The following is a 23,565-nucleotide window of genomic DNA, read 5'->3' as shown; positions in this document are numbered from 1 at the left end:
GTTGAGAAAACTTCGTGGTGTTTATTTATGGCAAAAAAACATTAACACTGGCCATCTGCCCGACGATAGAGCCCTCTAGAAAACACCTTTAGTCCTCTCTCAAATCTATTGTTTCCAAGGGGTATAAATAGCCGATAGCTTAATTAATTTTCAGAATATTGCAATTCTAAACATACGTTTAGCAAATGTTATATACATATTTAAACACAAAATGGAAATCTCTGCGCAAGTGACAATTTAATTTAGTACATCGAAAGAACAAGTGGCGATCTTGGTATCGTTGCAACTCTCAAGAGCATCCTAACAGGGTTAAGTGGACATCTCACAGCGTGAAAATGTTTAAACTTAGCTCCTGGACAAATTTCCAACGACAGTCAGCGAGACGGTTACGGTGAAAACAAATTTCTCTAATTCCGTTTAGGGTGAAACTACATGAATTTTTGATGATATCAAAGATATGGTAACATGGGTTGAAAAAACAGCAATCCAAGGCTGAATTGCTGAAAGATGAGCGCGATAAGCAGCCACAAAAAAAGGGTGCTGCATCTCGTGTTTCTCATAGGAATCCAGGTAAAACTATTTTCGTCAGTTCTGTCTCTCTAGTGGCCCTCCTGCTTGCAAAGTTAAACACACCAAAACGGCCAGACCAATCTTCGAATACTTCAAGAACTTCCCGGTTAAGATATCAAGACACCAGGAACTACATATACCATTTCAGGCAACGAGGTAACGAAAAGAAGTGAAAACAACTGCGGATGAAATAGATATCCGGACAATCCGGGCGAGGATCGGAATAGATAAGCAGGTTCAACAAACATTCCGAGGGAGACGCCGTTAATTTAAAACACGCGGACACAAACAATCGATCCATTAGTACCGCACTTTTGCAGCTGGAATAAGAACTTGCCGCCAGTCTCACTCAGTCGGCTTAGTTCACCTGTCACTCGTTGCAGTGCAAAGGAGAATCGCGGATAGGTAATTTTCTAGTTGAAGTCGAACAGTTTTCCTCCCTACCGACAACGTACAGACACTGAACAATACCGAGCCTTGAATCAGCGCAAGGCTATAAGTTTCGTCAGGTAAGCTGGTTTGTTTATTCCCATGGTAGATATAACTGTTTCCTAGCTACTTTACTCACTGAAATAATTCGCACCATGATTGCCAACAGCCTTTGTCTTCAAGTGGCTGTACTCATGTAAATACAGACGTGATTGTTTACCTCGAGTAAACAGTTTGTTATCACACGTATTGGCTATTTAGTGAGAAATCCCAAGAGAATGGAGGAATGTTGTTGAAATACTGTTTAGTTTTGAAAGTTTTGTCACTAACCAAATAGCACAAAGCTTGTCAAGAAGGAAAAAAACGTAAGTGATAAGGATTAGCGTCTTCGATCGCTTGTTACTATTTGCTTTTCTATTCTCCAAGACTGCCATTGAGCAGTTGTACCTTCACTAGACATTCTTCTCGCTGTTGTTACAACAACGAACTTCTGATTTGCGCTGCGGTTTCTTTCCGAGGCTGTCTGCATCACTAAAAGGCAAGAAGTTAAGTGATTTTGTAAGGACTCTGCTAATGTGCTTCCAAAAAGAAGATGAAGTAATTAGGACTTGAATAATGAATTTACCCCAAGGGTACAGAAACCCCATCCAACCGGAAACGCGTGTGTACTTGACATCCTTTGTATTTTGACATGATTGATAGAGGCGGGGCCATTTGTCACTTGAAACCATTGAAATTTCACACAAAATTCAACCAAAGCCAACATACCGAGACCAGCGAAACACTAAGCCAATCAAAATTCCCTTCAGAGCGGAATTCATGCCGTTGTTTGATAGTGCTTAGCGCTCTATTACTAAGGGAATTTGGCGATCGGAATCTTCCGTAAGGATTTGTTCGCTATCGGTATTTGTCTCATGAAATCGGTGAAACTGTCACGTTCACATCAAAGTGAAGTATTTTGCTCTTTGGCACTACGTCAGTATTGTGCCATCAGATTGACAACAAGCAAATGAATTGTCTGCGCAGCCCTAAGACAAACCAGGCAACTTGAGACGACCGTGTGGACACAAAGCGTCAACTCACCGAGGAAAATCATTTCTTTTCGTAGTAACCAACAGCCGCTCGATCGATGGCCGGTTTTGAATGGTGAACAGAATGTTACTTCGTAAAGGAAGGCCCCTGTCGATGTGAGCATGCAGGCAAAACGGTGCTGGTGGATATTGCTGATCAACCTTATTATCAATACGCAGACTGCTCAGCCCGGTAAGTGGATATCTACATACTTGTTGTTTTGCAACATTCACATTCTAGAGACTACGCGTTCCTAGCCTTACTATTCCTTGTTTAACTTTCGTCAAATTGTTTAACTCTGATTTATCTTTGTTCAAGCTCACCACACATCAAAAGCGGTTTCCGCTCGTTCTATGGGACAGTATTAAGAGTCGTGTACGAGATCTCGTCACGCTTCAAAAATCAATTTTCGGTAATATGTCAAGATGAATGGCTCTATTCATTCGAATCATGCAAGAAAAACTCGTTACTGGCAAGCAGCGACAAAGGAAATCTTACTGAATAGCTCGGCATATATCGTCAAATGTTTGTTCAACTCTTAAGCACGGCGAAGTAGAAAGCAAATAAGACGTTAGAGTCACTCTAAGCTGCTGTTTACCATTTCCTTTGTGTTCGCCATTGTGCCTTGTGATATTTCTGGTCTGTCCAGCTGTTTCATGCGCGCTCACGTTTATCAATCATTCATACAGCAAGGTGCAAATTTGCTTTATACACGCTTGTAAGCAAAGGTAATAGTCATCAGTGAGACAAAACGGTAGTCGAAGGAAGAATCAGTAACTAGTAGTGGATTATTCCGTGTTCGTGATCGTTTCATGGCACCTTGTTTTCATCGGAGAGAGGGTGCCAATATTCTAAATCGTACTGATATCGGAACATTGTGGAACCTTATTTTTAATACAAATATTCATCGAAAGCTACCTTTGACCCACATTTTGATGGATTCAGCTGTCCTTTCGTGTTTTGCTTGGGGAAAGGGCGCGTTTATTACGCTAAAGCAACCACAATAATTTGGTCGATCGCAATCCAGTGGTGCAGCAGTGCGTTAATCAACCTTTCATGCACGTCCAAAACTCACAGGCGTAGGGTCTCAACTACTGTCAATGAAATTACTTTTAGTTTGTCTACAACCCGGGAAAAAGAACTTATTAAAAGTTCTACCTAGATCCGTGACAAGCGGCGCGATTTTGACATAAATTAACATTTGGTGATGCCGCTCATTACTGTCTTAAAACTTCTTAAAAACCGCGAAGTCAAAGTTTACAACCACGCATTCTGCATTTGTCAAAAAAACTTCACTCTAGTCTGTAAGGAGTTGAAGTAATTTGCCATTCTTTGATTTATTTTCAGTTGAGAAATTCTTAGACGTAAATTAAGAGCAGAGGGCGGATGTTTGTGAAAAACAGATTGTAGTGCAGTTTGCACAATTGTTAGTCAATGGTAGGCGATGCGGTTTTTAAGCAAAAAGGTGATGATGTAGCTTGATGTTAAATTTCCTGCCAACAAGAGAATCGTGAAGACGTGAGATGAATATCTTTCACAACTCCTGGCAGAATTCCCTCACATCAGAATACCAGATGAAAGGGAAAGAGGAATTCACTTATACACGAAACGAGACACCTTTCGTCAATCAAAATCTACTCGAGAAAACGTTTTCCATAATCCTTTTTGTCCCCCGGCGAATTTGATCTATCTTTTTTTTTTTTTTTTTGTCTTTGGCTACCAAAATTGAAGGAATATGTCTGTTGTGTGTTCAGTCAACAGCTCGTTCATTGCCCAGTGGAAACGGCCATCACTTCCTTGAAAATAATAGACAGGAAACATTTTGGTACTTAATGTTTACACTATTCACATTTTGAAGATAAATACAATTACGATTTAAAGAGCAATGCAAATAGTCGAGGAAACGATGTCCTAGAATAGCCATATTTTTCATATCATTTGACAAAGCGAGTTGAAAAGGACCAAGCTCCAAAACACTTTGAAATACAATCCCGTACTTGTATAATATGGACGATGCTGACTTATCGCAGCCGTGTATCGACTATATTCAGCTGCTATTTACATCAAGAAAGGAAAGAACATGTTTCGGGTCTTACTAGATGTATTGCTTCTTTTTGGAGATCGAAATTCAGCGAATGCGAGAAAGCTCTGATCTGTCGTCGCAACTTGAATTGGACTTATAGTAATGCGTCAAGAGTTAGCCTATCAGGTAACCAGCTTTTTAAGCGATAAATCTCTTTTATTTAGAAAGACCTGTTTTAATTTTGCGTCTGTTGGATACACCATTTAGCTCGTTTATTTAGTCAAAGTCTGGATGAACTGGACTGTTACATGGGGGAAAAAAGCGACAAAGGCAAAGTAAACAAATGCAGGTTGTGTCGGGTATAAGCAGACTGAAGAGTACAGTTGCGTGTTGTCTGTGAAAGTAAATGACGGGAATTTCCGGCGCAATCAACAAATAAGTGTGGCTGTGGAGCATATTAACACACACGGATTCTAATTTTAATTAATTCTCCATCGCCACCGTGAACTGAATATTTGTTTTCTAACTACTGTTTACACATCGCGTGTTGTAATTTTTAAAGAAAGTGCAATACACTCAGAAAAGAAATAAAGTATATTTCATTGCGCATTAAGAATTCCAAAAAACAATGTTTTTTAAGACAAATATAACGTTTAAAACATTAAGTATTGTAGGGGTAAATATAAATGTAGAAAAAGGTAGTCTGCGAAATAAGCAAATTTGTTTTTTAAAGAGAATTAGCTTTCCCTCTGTACAGTATTCTTTAATGTACCTCCTATCTCGAATTCGGCATCCTCACACAAAGCGGTATAACACATTTAAGAGTTACAAACGCCTTCTAGCTGTCGAAACTGTGCGAATTCACTTCCATAAATAGCACGTGGAATATATATATGAGGTCATACATTTGCCTTGCTCTTATTTCTGCCCTCAAGGTAAAATTCTCGATATTTCTCAGTTAAAGCGGTGTTAACAGGTCTTCTTTTAAATCCGCGGCCTAGATTGTACATTAGCCTTTTATGAATAATGCTATACTGAGTCAACTTTGCAAACCCTATGTTTTCGTTGATATAGAAAGGTCCAGTTTCACAGTGACAGTACATGTATATGTACTAGTAACAATGTCCACAGCAACAGACAATAACAAAACGAATTTGCTTGAGGGCTGTGATTGTTTTCCATGTTGCAGACAAATATCCACCGCGCAGGCAAGGTACTCCAAACCTTCAGTATGACGCCGAGGCAGGAGCGGTCAAACGGTTACGATGCGGAGTGATTGGACAGCCACCACCGACTATTACATGGTTCAAGGATGACAAGCCTTTGCAGTTGTCGGAAAGAGTAAAGAACTTGAACAACAACAAAACCATAAAGATCAAGACAGTCAGACCTCGAGACCAAGGAAACTACACCTGCATCGCTGAAAATACTCTCGGGAAACTAAATTTGACTCTGGAACTTCTAGTGCGTGAAGGTAGGCGTGATAAAGTACAGAAAACAAAATTGAACCACAAACAGATCACTAGGACAGTAGAAGGTGAGGAACAAACACAAAATTCAGAATGCAGCAATCTTCTGACAAACCTCAAGTTGTTCTAGTTTTTGTTTTGGCAATTAACTAAAATTCGATTTTACTTGCTTTGGCACTGGACTATTTCCCAAGTGTTGTACACCATACAGTGTAAATGGAAATAGAATCAGAGACCCTGCACGTTCTATCTATTTAATAATAATAAATAATATATATTTCCCTATACTAACTGGAAACCGTTTTGACCACCCCTCAATTGAAGAAGCGAAGATGGTCAATGTCTTCTGTTTAATGTATGCTATTTTTCTTTGAAGGAAATGAACAGTAACTCCGCAATAAAATTAGACGAAATTTGATCAGTACCACACTTAAAACGGCGACAAGCTCAAGTTCAATGCTCAGCACGTCTTCCTGCAGCCACTCAACATAATGTGATCAACATCGCTAACAGTGATTTCATTTACTTTAACAGGAATCTCTCCAAGTCTTTCGACCTCCAAATTAACACCAACGAGTCAAGTAGTAACCACCCGGGTGCAAACTAAAGGTACGTTGACTGAAGCTGAAAGACGTTGTACTCAAAGTTGACACAGAAAGTTACTTCGTCAAATTTATACTTTGTAACAACTTTGAACAATAAATATCACTATGGCAAAGTACTGTTCACCGCCATAGAATTTTATCCTCAAACGTAAAATGCTCCACTCTAAGAAAAAGCCATGACTCTTGGGGAGGCGTTGAGTTCTAAGCTCATGATCTGCAATTTTTTTTTGTAGGAATAAGCTAGCAGCTGTAAGAGAACTCGAATATAGCTTTGATCTGATGCCTGAAATAATCGATTGCTTGGGAGGTTCACCATGTTTTGTAATATTAGAGTTCACACCACATAAAGTGCTACAAGATAGTAACGTGATGCTTTTTTTCAGATGCCACGACCTCCGGCAGGACTAAAAAATCAAGTGAGTGTCCGCAATTCTTTATAAAATATCTGAATGGGCAGGTCACTAGCTCTTTACAGTGTGGGGACTAGTTAGATCACCTTAAATGGCAAATATATATGTGGATAAATATTAGGTAATGTTATTGCCAGCCAAGATGCAGGTTCTGTCTCAGTGTAATACCCCTGTTCATTCTATGCAAGGCCTACTGGATGTTCACTCATGTTCTTAATTGGTGATGCATATCTTTTGTTCATGGTTTAGGAGCACCAAGATTTTCTGATCCAAATATGTTAAAAAGAGCATTTAGAGCATGGCCAGCATCACACTCAATCAGACTAAAGTGTCAAGCGACTGGAGCGCCACCTCTCAAATACACATGGTTAAAGGACGGAATGAAAATGCCCAGCCGAAGGATGGACCCATATCTTAACACTTCCATTTGGTACCTAAAACTGAAAGATCTAGTACCCGACGACTCGGGGAAATACACTTGCATAGTGTCCAATCCATATGGCAGTATAAATCACACTTACACGCTTCAGGTTGTTGGTGAGTTTAGCAAAACAAAAATGTAGTCATGCACGTCTATTTCTAAAAAAAAAAATGCAATGGAAAAGTAAGGCGATTTTGTTTATAAAGTAAAACATGACTTAATTTGCCGAGTTTCCGCACCATGCACCACAGACACTTTTGGTACTGTAACTGCTTGAAATTAAAAATACATTTCCATCATCTTCTCAACAGCTAAGCCACGATCACGGCCCATCTTACAGACAAGCCTTCCAAGTAACACAACGGTGCAGATTGGAGATAATGCAACGATGACATGCATTGTGCTCGTTAGTGGAACACTTCCAGATTTCAGATGGCTGAAATGGGACAAATCCGTCTTATCAATAAAGAAAATTGGTGACGACTTTGAGAACGGATCATACCGCCTTATAGATCCACATTATTACAAGACTATCCGAGTCAAGGACCATTACGGCGTTGAGTTGAGAATAACTAATGTTACCGAGGATGATTTTGGACTCTACACGTGCTTTGTAAGCAATCATATAGGCAAAGATTACAACAGTGCTTTCCTCAGTAGATATGTGAAACCCACGGTTCCTGTTAAAGGTTAGTAGTTATGTAGATTGTTCTGCAAGTTAATAAGCTGAAATCAACATTTTAGTTCCGGTATATTGCCAACTTTGCAGTGAATGGAATAGGTCACCAATACTTCCGTGGATCTCTTATGCCTGAACCCTTTTAATGTCCCTTAACAAATAATGTAAGCTTCTTTGAAGTGTTGAATGCAGGAAAAATTTTTTTACCCCTATCAGTGTGATTTGCCATATTAGATTTCCCTTGCAGATTGGTTATTTCAATAACACGGACCAGGCATTGTCTAGGGTTTTCCTTGCATGACATGAAAATAATGTTAGAGTTGAGTAATTGTTTGGTTTTTAGTAAACAGTGATCACGAGGCATCATGTGTATACCATTCATTAGATACGTCAGTCGAAACCCATGTGCAAGACCATCCCTGGTAAAAAAAATAAAAGGTTAAAGAAGTTGCCCCTACAATCACACGTTTTATCCTTGTTATTGATGGCTACCCATGTCGAGTGGAATTTAAAAATTGTTCTCCTTTTCTGCTCTTAGTAGATTGGAACACCATAACTAAACAAGACGACTCTTCACAGAATGCAACAGCTTCACCTATTGAGAACAAGCTAGTCCAGAATGAAAAGATAAAGTCAAGTCAAGCTGGCCTAATTGCTATCATTCTTCTGGCGTCAATTGTTTTCTCTGCAATTATAGCAGTTGTGTTTGTTTTCTGTTTTCGCAAAAGACTAAAGGAGAAGTTTGCAGGCGATTCAAATTCTCAAAAGGAATTTAGACAATTTGAACTGGAGAATATTCCACCATCATCAAACCTTATACCATCAGAACCTGAAACGCCCAATCAAACTGATGGAAATAATAGAACTTTCACTTTTCCAAGGGGAAGATTAAGTTCTACTGGATCTACAAATTCTACGACACCTTTATTAAGATACAGAACTGGAAGCTATAGGTCACGATTTTCTTCAGGAGTATCATCGAGAATTGACTCGAACATTGCTGAAGGTAAAAGATTATGAACCTCTCTTCTTGAAAGAAAATCTTACTCTCCAAGTGCCCCTAGTCTACCAAACAGCCGGACGTGCTACTCTGTGTCACATCAAACCAAACTGCGCTGAACGTGCAGTCTGTGTTACTGACATGGTACCTTTGGTAAAACAAGCCTTGAGCCGCATTAAAGGAATTTATGAACTGCAAGTTTCCAAATCAGAATTAATCTTATAACGTGACTAACTTTATGAGTGTCAAATGATTAAAAGGATTTAGTAACAATGTTTACCTAAATATAATTTCTATTCATCACAGAGCTAGAGCTTTTTGAGCTACCTTGTGACGAGGAATGGGAAATTGACAGATCTCAAATAACACTAAGAGAACAACTTGGTGAAGGTGCATTTGGTTTGGTCATGCGAGCTGACGCTGTGGGGCTGCCTGACATGCCTTCAACATGTTCAGTTGCTGTCAAAATGCTCAAGGGTAAGTATTATAAGTATTTTAATCATAAATAATCTGACCAGTTAACATTACAACTGTCCCCAAGTAGAATTTTCCAAAGTTGTTCTACATGCATTGAATGTCCTGTGTTCTACTGTCATCAAAAGACAAGCTAATCCTTCCATTTTTAATACCAGTTGATACTACACCATGTAGCCCGCCTCTCGAGAAGAAAACGAACTTTGGTTCAGTTGTCTTCACTATTTCCTCCTCCATTGAGTATCGGATAACCAAATGACTCTGTGACACACAAACTGGCTAAATAATGTATTAAACGTCTCACCAACGGTGTGGAACAATAGCCAAACAAGCAATTTCATGAAAGCCGTAACGATATGGGGATCGACAAAACTTTCACTTCTCAGCTACCCTTCAAAACAGGGGGTAAAAGCAAGAGGTTTAAATAGTCAATAATTTGTCATATTTTCCAGCTGATGCTACTGAGAACGAGTTGGGAGACCTCTTGTCTGAAATGGACACGATGAAGGATATTGGAAGGCACAAGAACATCATCAACTTGATTGGTGCATGCACGCAACACGGTGAGGGACACAGCTTTCCATTTCCGCAGTATGAGACTATTTGTTTCGAAGTACACTATAAACAGACAAAGCATAGACAAAGCCTGTTCAGGAACTACCTGACCTATATATGCGCGCATTACAGTAATACACTGTATCTAGCAAACCGCGCTTGTAAATAGCCAATTATACGAAGTGTAGCTGAGCCCATTGACCCACTATGAACAACAACATTTGAACATTTTTTTTTTCCAACCTGATAAGACACGATATAAGTATCGCTTGTTTATTGATTAGTGTACAAATATAATGCTGCTTTATGCAGAATACGGTCAGGAAACTTTACTTACAGACGTGAAACTGGTATTTCAGGTCCTTTGTTTGTCATTGTCGAGTTTGCACCTCATGGTAATCTTCGGCAATTTTTGAGAGAAAGGAGACCTTCCGAATACCAGCACAGCAGACAGAGTTATTCTGGCCCCTCCCTTACCGTAAGGGATTTCGTGTCTTTTGCCTTTCAAATAGCAAGAGGAATGGAGTACCTTGGGACACGAAAGGTAAAGTACCTTAGTAACCAACGCTTAACCATACCGAAGTATCACAGAATTTTTGCTTGAGCAATCATTAAGCGTACATTAGCGATAGTCTTCGGTTATCCACTTCTTCAGCGCATTTAGGGCCTGATTACATGGCGAATTTCAGCCCGGGCTGAAATTTCAGTCCGGCTAGGGGGGCTGAAATTTTGTTGCGATTACATAATGAATTTCAGCCCGGGCTGAAATATTAGCCTCGGCGCCAAATATGAAATTGTGTGCGAAAAATCCCCAGAGAATCAAAATGGCGCCGAGAACACGAATCGTGAAAATAGGCGCATTGCTTCTCTCGTAGTTTGACCTTTTGTTGGCGCTCAATTTTTAACTTTTTGGGATAGTAACACCCTACAATGATGATGGAACTGAAACGAAACCTGTCTCTTAGCCAGAAAGACGTACTTGCATAGAAAGAAAATATGTCCTCAAGCTTGCCGAGTTCATGGCCTCCCTGACAGCCTCGTGCTGTTTAACCTTGTCTCGATGTTCTTATTTTCCATCTAAGCTTTGAAATTAGAGAGATTCTCTATTTTATCGCCTTTATTCCACTGAGATCGCTTCTACTTCGTAGCGGCAGCCCGGGCTGAAATTCCGTTTCGACTACATAGGATTTTTTCAGACTTTTCAGCCCGTTTGCCCGGGCTGAATTGCGGCCCGGGCTGAATCCTTCTCCATGTAATCGCTAATTTGATTTCATGAGAATTTGTTTCAGAAGCCGGGCTGAGATTTCAGCCCGGCTAAGGGCCTGATTACATGGCGAATTTCAGTCCGGGCTGAAATTTCAGCCTGGTTAGCCGGGCTGAAATTTCAGCCCGGCTTCTGAAACAAATTCTCATGAAATCAAATTGGCGATTACATGAAGAGGGATTCAGCCCGGGCCGCAATCCAGCCCGGGCTGAAAATCCTAACCCGGTTTTTCAAACCGGGCTAGGATTTTCAGCCCGGGCAAACGGACTGAAAAGTCTGAAAAAATCCCATGTAATCGAAAGTCACCGTTATTTTAACCATTGGTTAATATTAAGGCAAATTCAAATACGTTATCGATAAAAGAACATTACAAACACAGCCTACCACTGAAAGAAAACAAGTCTCGTAGAATATTCCGACAATAGGACGATGCTACTCCAGGTGCTCAGTGAGAGCCGGAAACGCTCGCAATGACGGCGCGGAATGAAAGCGCTGGCTACTTTAAGTTTAAATGGGCGAATTGTCTGATCTTGATTTTTTGTTTCCTAAATGCAGTGTGTTCATCGTGATCTTGCGGCCAGGAACATCCTTGTTGGGGATGATTACGTTATGAAAATCGCCGACTTTGGCTTGGCAAGGAATGTTAAAGATCTGGAATACTACAGAAAAACCACTGATGTGAGTACATGAAGACTAACCCATGATCTGAATGAGCATTTACCGCAGGAGGAAGACAGAAATGCTATCGAGAAAGCTTTCCCTTCCAGTCATTAATTATCCGATTTCTTGAACTGTATTCACAGGGTCGGCTACCGATAAAATGGCTGGCCATCGAGGCTCTGTTTGATCGAGTCTACACAACGCAAAGCGACGTTTGGGCCTTCGGTATACTGCTCTGGGAGATATTCACTCTTGGTAAGATTGATCAACTGTTATACTCTTTTGTTTGTAACGAGTATGTGACCCCTAAAATAGTATAACAATACACATTGTATGAAGACATGATTGCTCATCGCAGTTATGTACACAACGTAAGCAGCCTGAAAAAAATTCAGGCTTGAACGGGATTCGAACCCATGAACTCTGCGATACCAACATCGCAGAGGTCATGGGTTCGAATCTCGTTCAAGCCTGAATGTCTTTGTCGGACTTCGATTTCACAGCTGCGTAAGCTGTGAATATAACTGCGACGATCAGTCATGTATTCATCTCTCTCTCCGCAGTTCAAATATGTGATCTTTAGTACAAATTGTTTACGGGAAGGCAATTTTAAAACGAAATTTAAGCGAAGTTGATTTCGTTTGCTAACATACCAAAATAATAAGTTATCTTAAGTTAAAATAAGTTATCTTAAGGGCATGCAATAATATCTTTCTTACAATTAATTAAAATGACAACGTTTTGTTGTAGGGGGTTCTCCATATCCAGGGATACCGGTAGAAAAGCTCTTCGACCTGTTGAAGTCTGGCTATAGGATGCAGAAGCCTCAAAACTGTCCAAGCGATATGTAAGTTCAACCTTTTCTCTGCATTTCCATCGCTACACAAAATTGATAAAAGGAAACAGTACAATGCGTGATGGCAAAAACAATCCCAAGAAAGACACGAATGCCAGAACACAGACGCTGAGCCCCAGTAAAATGATGCCCCACAGCAGATTAATTTTAAGCCAATTGCCCTTCCCTATCTCCAGCTGCAAACTTTGCTAATCTTCAAGTGCCTAACATTAAACAACGAAACTGGTGTGTATCGCAATCTGCAGACCTGCAGGTTTAAATCCTGAACTGAGTTAGCTCTCAAATTCAGCGATCTCCGACCCCTCCTTACGCATAAGGATCATGTTTGTGGGTGGCGATCAACATACTTAGCCTCGATTTAAATTGAGCTTTTGCTCGATCGTACACTCAGGAAGTTTCTCAGGAAATACACTCAAGTATGTTCCTGTACTGGCGTTAAGTGCGCTATCACTGATAACGCACAAAATGTTGATCAAGCGGTCAGGAAAGCTCAAACTGGTGTGTATGGGCGATTGTCGCTTTGTGAATGGTTGATTCAGCTGTGGCACGGAGGACTACACTGAGGATAGTCAGCGAGTGACTTATCTTTCAAGATGCTATTCCCTAATAAAGTTATTAATTCTACACAGACAGCAAATCGAATCATACGAAGGATTTACGAGGGCAATGTTGCGTACCCGACATAGTTCGAGCACCCAGGATAACATTAGGTCAAATGAAACAAACAATGCATTATATTGGGAAACACGCGATTGTTATTCGAGCACTATCACTATACCACCTTGGAAGTTTCAAGTATAAATGACCCTTTCCCTTTGTTTACTGACTTACGAAAAGAACAAACCAACAGACCTTAATAAAGAATAATCGCAGAAGACTGACATGTTCTTTATATTTAAAAACTAGATACGACATCATGCTTAATTGTTGGGATGAAAACTCCACCAACAGAGCGTCATTCACACAACTTAGGAAACGATTCGATGCCATGTTGTCATCTATGGCAAGTAAAGTAAGTATCAGTTATTTTCTTAATTGGCTAAGCAATACAAATCCTTCGGTGGATTAGAAGTTACATGTATTTCCCTTCCTATGGCACAAAACATTTGCAGAATGCACCTAAGCTTCAGTGATTGTCCTCGTCTGCTATTAACTCTTTCCTCCCCAGGGTTTAACCTAATGTTTCATGTGGTTCCAGTTTTCATTCTGTTGAAGTTGCTGTCTTTCAGTGGAATGGCTTAGACATTTATTGTTTGTGTAGTAGCGTACGACTAGAAAAAAGAATTTTGATCAGCTGTTAAAAAAAACAATTTCAAAAACAGTTGTAAAAAAACAATTTCTTCCCATTCGTGAGGTGACTTGGTTCTCTACTAATATAACGAAGAGAAAATTACTTTAAATTCGATCATTTATAGCAATTAGGAAATGGCCAGCTCAGTTTTAGGCGCTTTTAATTGGACAACCGCAATAGACCTTTTTAGCTTGGCTGGTTTGTTTTCCCATTACAGACCACGTGATATTCTCAAGAGAGTTGTTCCTTTGCCCATCTAAAAATCACTCAATCACCTACACGTGACTATTTGAAAATTTGAAAGCAGGAATTCTCAAGAGTATCATCACATGGTCTGAAATGGGGCAAAAAAACTGCCCACGCTAAAAAGGTCTCTTGGAAATTGGAAAGTATTGCTTTTTGTGGAGGGAGAAAACCCGGGGGAAAACTCCGGTGAAAGGACCAGAACCAACAACAAACCCAACCCGCTTATGACACTCATTCGGGGGTTTGACAGCAAGAAGTGAAATCCGTAATTTTTTTCTGTCATATTAATGTGTATATTTTCGCACTCTAACAGGAGTATCTGGAAATCTTGGCCCAATCGATAGATGACCTTGCACGCGATATGGAAACACCCATAACGGACGATTCAGACATAAATAATGAAGGTCTAACTGAGTCTTCGTGTTAGCAGCAGCCTGGAGTAAGAAACAAAACTCATTTGCTTGGTCGAATTCCTTCTCTAAAGCCAACTGAGCTACAAGTGAAACTCATTGACGTGAGAAGGTGACAGCATTGGTTAAATGTAAATTGAACCGGGATGCAAGCACAGTACATGGATGGTCAGGAGCTTATTCTCAAGTCGTACTTTGAGACTGGACTAGGATTAAGAAACCAAGTCAACAGAAACACAAATCATCATTGCGTTTCTTATTGGGAGCTGTTTACCAGTGATTCCCACGTAAGGAAAAACAGGCTGACAGCAGTCAACATCAAGTGACAGCTTACAGTAACATGACGTGCAATATCAACGAATCTGTTATGGAAACTTTGCCCTTGGAAAAGTTTATCGCACGACACAGTGTACTGATCTGCCGCAAGCTCACGCTCCATCTTCAACAAAGCCGGCTCTTGTTACTGCGGAGACCAAAAGACGCCTGTAATCATATTCAGTCTTTTCTTTTCAATATGCCTAACTCAAACGTATTCTTTTGTAATAACAGTTCTTTCTGATATCTAAGGAAGCTTTTCCAATTGTAAATTTCTACTCGTGGTAAATGAAGAGCTGCTACATTCTAACACCGAAGTTGTTGCTTTGCCAAACGCGAAGATTTGTTTTATCATTGTTCGCAAATGCTTCGTGATCCGCAGCAGGTTGATAATACGCGGAAAAAAAAGAACAAAGAAATTCAATAACACAACATAAAAAGACATTGGTGCGGCTTGGTCCAATGCGACTTGTAGACTTGACGTATTAGAAAGTGTAGCAGGAAAAATGTCCTAGGCGACTATCGCCATCTTATCTCTCCCTAGTTAATCCACGATTGTTCCAACTTATTTCAATACTCGTAAAATCTTCTCAACGAAGATTTTATTTTGTAAACTTAAGTAGGCCACGTTTATTCCAGACAGTTAAACAGTTTTAGCCGTATTTAAGGTTTGGTGCGGACATCAGAAAATACAATGTCGAATACTTCCTTCGTGCATAATTTCCAGGTAAATTACCTTAACAGAAAAAAGAGAAAAATCATCTCATCCCAGCAAGGATGAGATTAATTTAGCTACGTTACATGGAATTCCTTTCGGAACTACTAACAAGACTATGTGGAAGTCTGTTGTCTGAAAACTGATGTATTCTCCTTTCCTACAAAATGGAAACCTCTATCTTGAGATCTAAAAGCCTAAATGTGCAGACCGAGAAGTTATGACACTAAGAGGAAAGATTTGTCATTGCATTACCATATACACAAACATTGTTCTTTCTTGCATGTTTACGTGCCAAACAAGATAACGTTGTGAACCAGAAGGATTTATGTGGGAAAACAACAAAATGTTGTGAGAAACCCACACTGTGCACTTTCCCTTTTGTTTTTCCTGGTCGTGAAGGTCTTTCTTTTTTTAATTTTATTTTAAAAATGAAAACGTCGGTACCAGGTTAACGATCCACAGAGAGAGGCGGGACTGCCGGCAAGTCCATCAGCAACCCATCAAAAGAAGATATTATTGCTATACATCTTTTACAAACGAAAACTCAGGTCCTCGAGAAAGACTGCCGAGGATATTTGTACAGAATTTCTAGTCTCAACTAAGTAGAGCTAATACTCTTGCATTTTAACCGTGCAAGAATAAGGCTATGCAATAGTTGTGTATAAAAGTAAAAAAAAAAAAGGTTCTCAGTTGAATGGGGATGTTTACATACAGATGTATCTATATTCACAGAGTGATCAGGTTTATTACTAACTAATGTAAGCTTTTAAATAAAAAATGTTTTGCTACACGGGATGCGTCTTGTTTTAGGGGCGTTGAAGATGTAATATATCAAACACCAGAGACTGTGTTTCATCAGGACATCCAAACACAAATTCGAGGTGTTTGGCTTGCCGATGAAACGCTGTCTCGAGTGTTTGATATATCTTCTCAGCTAAGGGACCGTTCATTTTTTATAAGGTAGGGGGGGCTGGTGGGATTTGGCGGGGGGGGGGGGCATGCGAAAAAAAATGGCTTTCGAGGGGGGGGCCATCCCAAAAAAATAAGGGGAAAAGGGGGGTCACGTGAAATATTTTAGCAAAACTTTAAAATGGTATAATGTTTGAATATCAAAAAAATTGCTATAGAATAAACATAGAAGGCAGGATACAAATTTATTACAAACTTTCCTTTTGCTTTAAAAAAACGTTTGGCGACAAAAAGCATTTGTAGCTACTGAAAAGAAGTATTTAACACTGTTATTTTCGAATGCAACTTTCACTGGCACTCATCTTCATCTTCGGTGTCGTTGAGTTCTTCGTCGCCTCTTGTGCTACTATGGGAGTCTCTTTCACCAATGTTGCAAGCAGCAGCAATGCTTTCCGTCAGAGTGTACTCTTCAGGGTACACGAAGGTGTAAACATAATCTCTGACTTCCTGCTCAAGGTTTGTGGTGATTCTGCTTCTTGCAGCATTGGTGAAATAATTCCCTTCCAAGAGCTGTGCGATGTATGGCCCATTTCTTCTAAATAACGATGTGGCAACATCCTCAACTTTAATACACTCTTCCGGGACGGCCGTTCTAGGAGGGTACACAAGGCATTGTGGAAGATCATTTCCTAGCGGGTTTCCAACACAGATTCCATAAACTCGTTGGACGTTGTTTTCAGTGCGCTTCCTCTTTCTTTCATTTGGCTTTCTGCGGTTTTCTTTTTTCCTTCTCCTTTTGTTGATGTGCTGTTTGAGTATGCCCTTGAATATGCTGTTATAATTGCTCTTCTTATTTTCTAGTGCTTCCATGTCCTGCATGACCTCCGTCAACTTAGCTTCTATACATTTGATCTATTTTACATTAAAACTGTGGGCAAATTCTTCGCCCTGCTTTAAAGCAAGCCCATTGGACTGAAAGAGTGTGGAATCGTGTTCCTTTACATCTTTCAATATGACATTCAACTTTTCCACCATTACTCTGTGCTCTTTGATGGAGAAGTTCAGTTTTCTTCCATCACTGGGCTTCAACTGGTACCCTGGTATGGAAAACTCACTCGCCCTTTCTGAACAGCCATCCGCACTTAGAAAGATTGCTTCTTTTGCTTGTAAGATGTCAAACTGCCTGGATCGTTCAACTGTAAACCTTTTCTTAAACGACGCGTCGCTTTCGCCATTATTGCGCATTTTGGAATTTTGCGCATTGGAAAAGCAGCAAGAGTGAGAAAGTAAAGGCAATTGTAAGACATTCATGCTTGCAGCAGAAGAGTCCTCTCAGAGCTGGCCAACCAACACTGAGAAATGCCAGGACATTGACACAAAATGACAACAGGGCAAGTGCTGACAGCAGTGAAACGGATGAAAGTGACAACGATGAGTATGACAGTGATGCCATTGACTCTGGGGGAGAAGATGACTCAAGTGACGTCATTCTTGCATTCATCAATTCAGATGAGGAAGATGCCAATGAGAGGCCAAATGCCACACGCTCAGGGCGAGCCATAACTAGGAGATCCGAAATTGACTTCTCTTTCTTTTGATTTGTTTTTAAACAACAGCTCTCTGTAGTATTGGGATTGTAAATATTGTCTTCATGGTGAGCACAATAACGTGAAGTAGGGGAACAATAGAGAAATATTAAAAAAGTTGAAATCTAAATATTTTTTGTTCAATTTTTTTTTTGGGGGGGGGGTCATCCCAAAAAATGACCGCTATAAGGGGGGGGGGCATGTGAAAAAATTGGTAAGCTGAGGGGGGGTCATGCGATTTTTAAATGGTGCTTCCCAAATCCCACCAGCCCCCTCTCCCTCATAAAAAATGAACGGTCCCTAAGGAGTAAGTAAAATCGTCAAAGTCTTTGCTAACTAAGACCAGGTATCCAAACCTCCTTCACGGTTGTGATTTTCTCTGTTTTAACTTGATGAATTATTGATGAGTTTGAAAAGGGGAGTAACCGTTACTGTGTCAGCTCAAGCGAGAAAGAGTCAGCGGGCAGAAAAAGAGAAGGGAATCTCTGTCTGTCTCGCAGATTAAATTCGGTCATACAAGATTACAAAATAAAATTTAAAGATAGAGGGATGGCTTTTTGGGAGATGGAAGAAAACTGGAGGAAAGCTCTTCAAGTAACGTTGTGAACCAACAACGTGGGTACAAGGCGGAAACAACCGCACATTTTCTTTTTTCTTTGATACACTGAATAAGCCCAATAACGATTGGGAGCGGAGATTGTTTCCCCAAACAGCTGTTACCAAAGAAAAGGTGTAAATTTGAAAGTAATTTAAGTATCCATGAGTTTTGGGTGCGCCCGAACTCAAGCATCAAGTGGTGTGAGTATCACCTTAGACGGACGTTTCTTTAGAATATCTCAAAGGTCAAGAGCATCTGCCAGATGTTTTGAAACATTGGTGTATTCCATCCATGCCACAAAAGGCAATTGCCTGATTTATTAAACAACATTTTCCAACATGCCGCCAGCTTCACAAAATCTATACAAACCACGCCCAAGGACAAATATAGATCATTTTCACTCACGTCGCCAGCAGCCATGCAATTTTTTTGGAACCAAAGAAAGCGTTTACATACGAAAAGTTCAACATTACCGCCATTTCATTGTTTGAGGACCAACATGGCTGCCGTGACGTCAAATGAAAACACTCTGTAGGAAAACAGACGATTTCCTTCATGGCAACGGATCTTGGAAAAGAATTTCCAATCTATTTCAAAGAACGTAGCGTATTTGCGTTTCTAAAAAAACAATAAAAAAATAGCTTTCCTAAAACAAATTGAAACTGCAAATTCTTTTTTATTTCTTTTTCCTGTCCTGCAAACAAACAAGAAAAGTTTGGATGCTAACTCGAAAAACTAGCTCATCATTTAGTCTCCAGTCTCACTGAAAACTAACTTCGAGTGAAGTACCTATTGAAAACCTGTATATACGTTCATAGTTATGTTATTGTTGTCATTGGTTTTGATCAAGAGAAGACACAAAATCGAGGGGTTTGAGGCTACCGCAAAAAAAACATTCCATGGTCTAGCGGTGACGAGCTTGAGTGTGGGTACGGGTAGGCCTGTTATTAAATATTTCTTTAACAATGGAAAATGAAGATAAATAGGGAATACAAAATCGGCGATATTTAAAATACTTTGAAGAAACCCGGCTCCATACAGTTGTTCACTGTCGTTTTCTTCTAGTTCAGTTCCGTTGCGCCATAATTATTTGATCCCTAACTCCACCCCGATACCTTTATTCAAATGCTTGCTCATTTTAAAGTAATTACATCGAAATAGAACTGACAATAGATTTTCTTTCAAACTTTACCTATTGGCTACTTACTTAAAGAGAACTTAAACTTTGAAAGAGAAAAGGGGGTCCCGGTAATCGTTTAGGAGCAGGAGGACCTTCAATAAACCCCATAATTCCTTAAATTATTTGCTTTCAGAGACGTTTATATTTGAATCGCTGACTTTACGCTTTGTGAGAGCAGAAAAAAAAGGGAAAACGTTAACTGCAAAAAATATCAATGGATATACTGCATCAATGTTAAGGAGCATTTTGATGTACGTTTCATGATAAAGGCACCCATATTTAGCCGACAGGCGTTCAGTAAGTTCCAGGCTCGCAGCGTTCTTGAGAGTACATATTATCCGTTTTCGAACACTAGCTACGCTCTCATTTTTAGTGATAGTTTTTTACTCTGCAATAGAAATTGGTCTATATTCACTGTATAGAAAGAAGGTGATCGCTGAATTCGAACTAAATAAAAAAATCGTTGGGTCTCGGTACTCGTTTCCGAGAAAAAACGATGATTTGTCTGCCGCTTAGCAAAAGCCACCATTTTGTATATGCTGTGTGTATGCACGCGCTTGTGAACGCGCGCTAATGACGCGAAAATCGTGCGAAGTAGGGATGCGAAATACAATTCTGAGGAATCACCTTAATAGCCCTTACAGTCCCAGACAAAAGTAGTTGGAACACTTACTGTAAGCTGGATGACGTATCTCCCATTCCCCCCCCCCCCCCCCCCCCCCCCGCTAATCAATGTTGGAAAATGTGGCGGCTTTTTTATTTTCAAATGAAAGGGGAAAATTGGAGGGGAACAACTTGCTTGCGCTTGTTGTCCTAACATTTTTTCGTCTGGGATTGTAGCCTCCTACGCAGACGCTCGCCACGCAAACTCCCCCCCCCCCCCCCAACCTCTCCCCAACAGGAGGCCACGCTGCCTCAGGCCATCTTTCTCTACGTGTACAGTCCACGCTTCGTGTCACAGAGCATGACCAGCAAATGAGAGTCAGTCGTTGATGCAAAGTGTAAGGGATGCGCAAATGGTCAACTTTGATTCCCAAACATCAAGGGACTAGACAAGCGAACGATGGATGCTTTAAAGGACCCAGAACTAATAATTATGAGCTTCTTTTCATGCTTTCAGCCTCGCCAACTGGTGGCCCCTGACCTGTCTCAAGTGTTTATGCCGCATTAAATGGCTTTGAAGCTTCTTTTCTTTTGTGGTGTAGATTTTCAAGAAGACGATTAGGGTACTGTAGCTGCTATTTTTAGATAATTTAAGACAAACTTTGAGCCATCTTGTAGAAGTAAACACAAGTGTTCTTGCACTCGTGAGGAAAACGATCACAACAACGCAGACAGGAAATCAAAAGTTATATTAATCTTATTAAACGGTCCAAGCTTCTCGATTAGTCGATCACAAAGCAAGTCACGTTCCTTGTACATGATTCGCCTTGGACAGACGTCAGAAAACAGTTAAAACAATAGCCGTGTGCGTACGTAACTTGATCGAAAGCGGGGCTAAATCCACCTTTGGTCCACGTAGATGTTTCAGTGTTACTAGTTGAATTGCTTTCAAGAAAAACGCTGCTGTAATATTAAGAATAGTGGATATATATAATTTTTACATGGTGCTAATATTATACATGTATTCACAAGGGCTTTACATCAAATCAACGAGATAAATTATTAACTAAAGCTAAACCTGAAATGAATAAACACTTTAAAATATGCCCAAAAAGGATAAGACGGCGAGGAAAACAAATATCTATTAAAACTATAAAATGTAATAGCTGTGTCTGAAGACTAAACATGCCCAGGATTTATTTTTTCATCATCAATTAAAAACGATCCCTAATTTAAAACTAAATGGTAGCCGTAAAGAAGTTCTACTGAACCTCTGAGCAGTGGTTATTTTCACGGGACGTTTAGGGCTATTATCTTCGACTGAGTTTAGCTAAAACTACAATTGCAGTACACATAGGGTTGCCTTCTAAAATATAAAAATGTGAGGAAAACTGTTTTTATAAAGCCGGACAAAACAAACCAAAATAAACGATATGTATTCAGTTCTCCCGCGATTATGTTGCCATAACAAAGATGACAAAGGTAGCAAAATTTAAATACAAACTTATCTTGTCTATCCGTTTGTCTATATTTCCTAACCTTGCTAGATCCTAATCTAGAGACAATTTAATTCCTTAACCAAACAGCAGATTCAACATTGCAGGAAAGAAACCCCCGCTTCAGAGTCTACAAATGAAACTGAAAACAGATATTATATTTATTATTTTGTTTTTTTATATAAATATTTTAACCATATGTACGGTGCCAATAGCTACAATAAAGAAGGCAGTGGTATTTTTTCGCACCTTTGAAAGAAACGTATCGTCGTGCCCTACAAGTATTAGCGCTGGAGCACTACAAAACAATTTCTTCATCGAGCACAATGAGCTAAAACAAATCAAAAGCGCACTTCTCAAAGCACTTCAATCGATTTTAAGCAATAACGAGTTCCATTTACGCACGCCTGGACGCGGTAATTGACTATTGACCAAATGGTGCGTCAGTGTTACACCTGTCTATGGACTCGAATTTTCTTTCTGTTTCTTTGGTTGGCATAATCTTTAATTTTACAGTAGCTTAAACACTGACGGCTTTCGTAGAACAACGTCAAAAGAGACAAAATTCAAGCCTCGCTAATTGCCCATTAGCAATATTTGCCCCGTGAAGTTAAACGGCACACAGCGTTGTTATCAACAATTAACTTTGAATTTCATTCCGTTCGCCTTTTATTTCCAACCGTGAGAATTCAGACGCCTGCGTGCAAAAAATACACGGAAAAAGGTTAGTTCATTATGGACTATAAAATCCGCTAGGCTCACCGCGAAAGAATTCCCTCTTAAGCGGTTCCTTTCATGAGAGTTTAAACGTCATTCACGCTTTCGCCTGCGGCTAGAAACGTCCAATGAAGGACATGCAATAAAACTTGGAACAAAGCCCCTTTGCAAAATTTGGCTTTGTCAGGTGTTGGCAATATTAGAATGGTTTTCTAGTATACCTGAATTTCATGTAACTTTTCGAGTCGAGTTTCACCGGATCGCGGTTTGGGTTAGTTACAGTTTGTTATCTGCGTAGGGATCTTAACACGACATTTCGACCATTAGATCTCCGCCGATATTGACAAGTACTTACGTGACACGGTGACTCAGTTCACTTACAAGGCACCGAGCTCACACAGGAGAGAACGGATCTGGCTAAATCTTTGCTGTTGGTTTTAGAAGCTCAGTCGCCAGATTTGTCGCCATGGTCTTTTCAGAATGGCAAAGGAATGGCTTGGTTAAATAGAAATTAACAAGGCACGGGAAGAAAAACTGGAATGGCCATCAAACGTGTCGTACATCTTGTCTGGCTTCACATGACTTTGCTCGTCGGATGCCGATTACAAGGTACAAGTTGCTCCTTGTGGTCATTTTTTAGTCGAGCTTTGTTCATCTACGCTCTTTCTTAAATATCCCAGGACAACCTTTCTAACTATGTACGCCTCTATTGATCACACCTACAGTACTTTGTTATAAAGAGCAGTTGTAAGTTTATTGTAATTTTGACGCTAAACTGATCATTGTGACAAAGCAGTTCTTTACATCTCTAAACAGCAACGGCGGCGGCACCAGGCCATTCAAGTAGCTGCAACGAAGAGCATAGGAGGTGCGTCAGGGATGCCCAATTTCAAAATTGTAAGTTGCGTATGTTTGATGATGCTTTTAATACAACTGAGAGGAAAACGTACACTGCAGCGATAATTAGCTGGCTTGAGAAGTACAGCTGGGTAAAATCATTACGTATACAT

At 40.0% G+C, this 23,565-nt stretch overlaps 2 protein-coding genes and 1 long non-coding RNA gene across 6 annotated transcripts in view; 2 read left to right on the top strand and 1 right to left on the bottom strand.

Annotated features, from left to right (window-relative positions):
- Positions 1–587: 587 nt before the first annotated feature.
- On the top strand, positions 588–16,256 carry LOC110045660 (fibroblast growth factor receptor 2-like). Of its 3 annotated transcripts, XM_089293224.1 has the most exons (16): positions 588–1,079; positions 2,108–2,262; positions 5,283–5,567; positions 6,097–6,171; positions 6,551–6,583; positions 6,827–7,114; positions 7,310–7,687; positions 8,216–8,683; positions 8,984–9,154; positions 9,604–9,714; positions 10,066–10,250; positions 11,526–11,648; positions 11,774–11,885; positions 12,381–12,477; positions 13,393–13,498; positions 14,337–16,256. In XM_089293224.1, exons 2-16 carry the CDS (start codon positions 2,193–2,195, stop codon positions 14,448–14,450), a joined length of 2,616 nt encoding a protein of 871 aa, XP_089149350.1. In that variant the 5' UTR covers positions 588–1,079; positions 2,108–2,192; the 3' UTR covers positions 14,451–16,256. The 3 variants fall into 3 exon arrangements, with proteins under 3 accessions (XP_089149350.1, XP_089149346.1, XP_089149351.1); XM_089293220.1 differs by lacking the exon at positions 588–1,079 and having other exon boundaries at positions 1,120–2,262; XM_089293225.1 differs by lacking the exon at positions 588–1,079 and having other exon boundaries at positions 1,121–2,262; positions 8,219–8,683.
- A 5,996-nt stretch (positions 16,257–22,252) lies between these two features.
- LOC110045651 (fibroblast growth factor receptor 1-like) overlaps positions 22,253–23,565 on the top strand; it is a 15,740-nt gene continuing 14,427 nt past the window's right edge. Inside the window, exons 1-3 of one of the 2 annotated variants that reach the window (XM_020751247.2) lie at positions 22,253–22,562; positions 22,883–23,164; positions 23,372–23,452. In XM_020751247.2, the coding sequence (XP_020606906.2) occupies positions 23,095–23,164; positions 23,372–23,452 (151 nt within the window). In that variant the 5' untranslated portion in view covers positions 22,253–22,562; positions 22,883–23,094. Of the gene's footprint in view, positions 23,165–23,371; positions 23,453–23,565 lie in introns of both variants that reach the window. The other variant, XM_089293254.1, reaches the window with a different exon arrangement.
- The window catches only part of LOC149118283 (uncharacterized), a 1,398-nt gene continuing 1,116 nt past the window's right edge, over positions 23,284–23,565 (bottom strand). The window contains exon 2 of the long non-coding RNA XR_016208289.1: positions 23,284–23,402. This is a non-coding gene — a long non-coding RNA (uncharacterized LOC149118283). The remainder of the gene's footprint in view (positions 23,403–23,565) is intronic.

This window comes from Orbicella faveolata, unplaced genomic scaffold (assembly GCF_042242905.1).
Source record: "Orbicella faveolata isolate gen_17 unplaced genomic scaffold, um_ofav_v1 contig_1, whole genome shotgun sequence".
Classification (NCBI taxonomy): domain Eukaryota; kingdom Metazoa; phylum Cnidaria; class Anthozoa; order Scleractinia; family Merulinidae; genus Orbicella; species Orbicella faveolata.
Note: the sequence above shows the minus strand (reverse complement) of the source record. Positions and strands in the feature narration are given on the sequence as shown.

What these genes read in the sequence shown, in the direction of transcription:
- LOC110045660 (XM_089293224.1), top strand. Translation starts at nt 2,193, where the DNA reads ATGCAGGCAAAACGGTGCTGGTGGATATTGCTGATCAACCTTATTATC. An exon ending in ACCCACGGTTCCTGTTAAAG is followed by an intron (nt 7,688 to 8,215) that starts GTTAGTAGTTAT and finishes TTCTGCTCTTAG; the next exon opens with TAGATTGGAACACCATAACT. An exon ending in ACTACAGAAAAACCACTGAT is followed by an intron (nt 11,649 to 11,773) that starts GTGAGTACATGA and finishes CTGTATTCACAG; the next exon opens with GGTCGGCTACCGATAAAATG.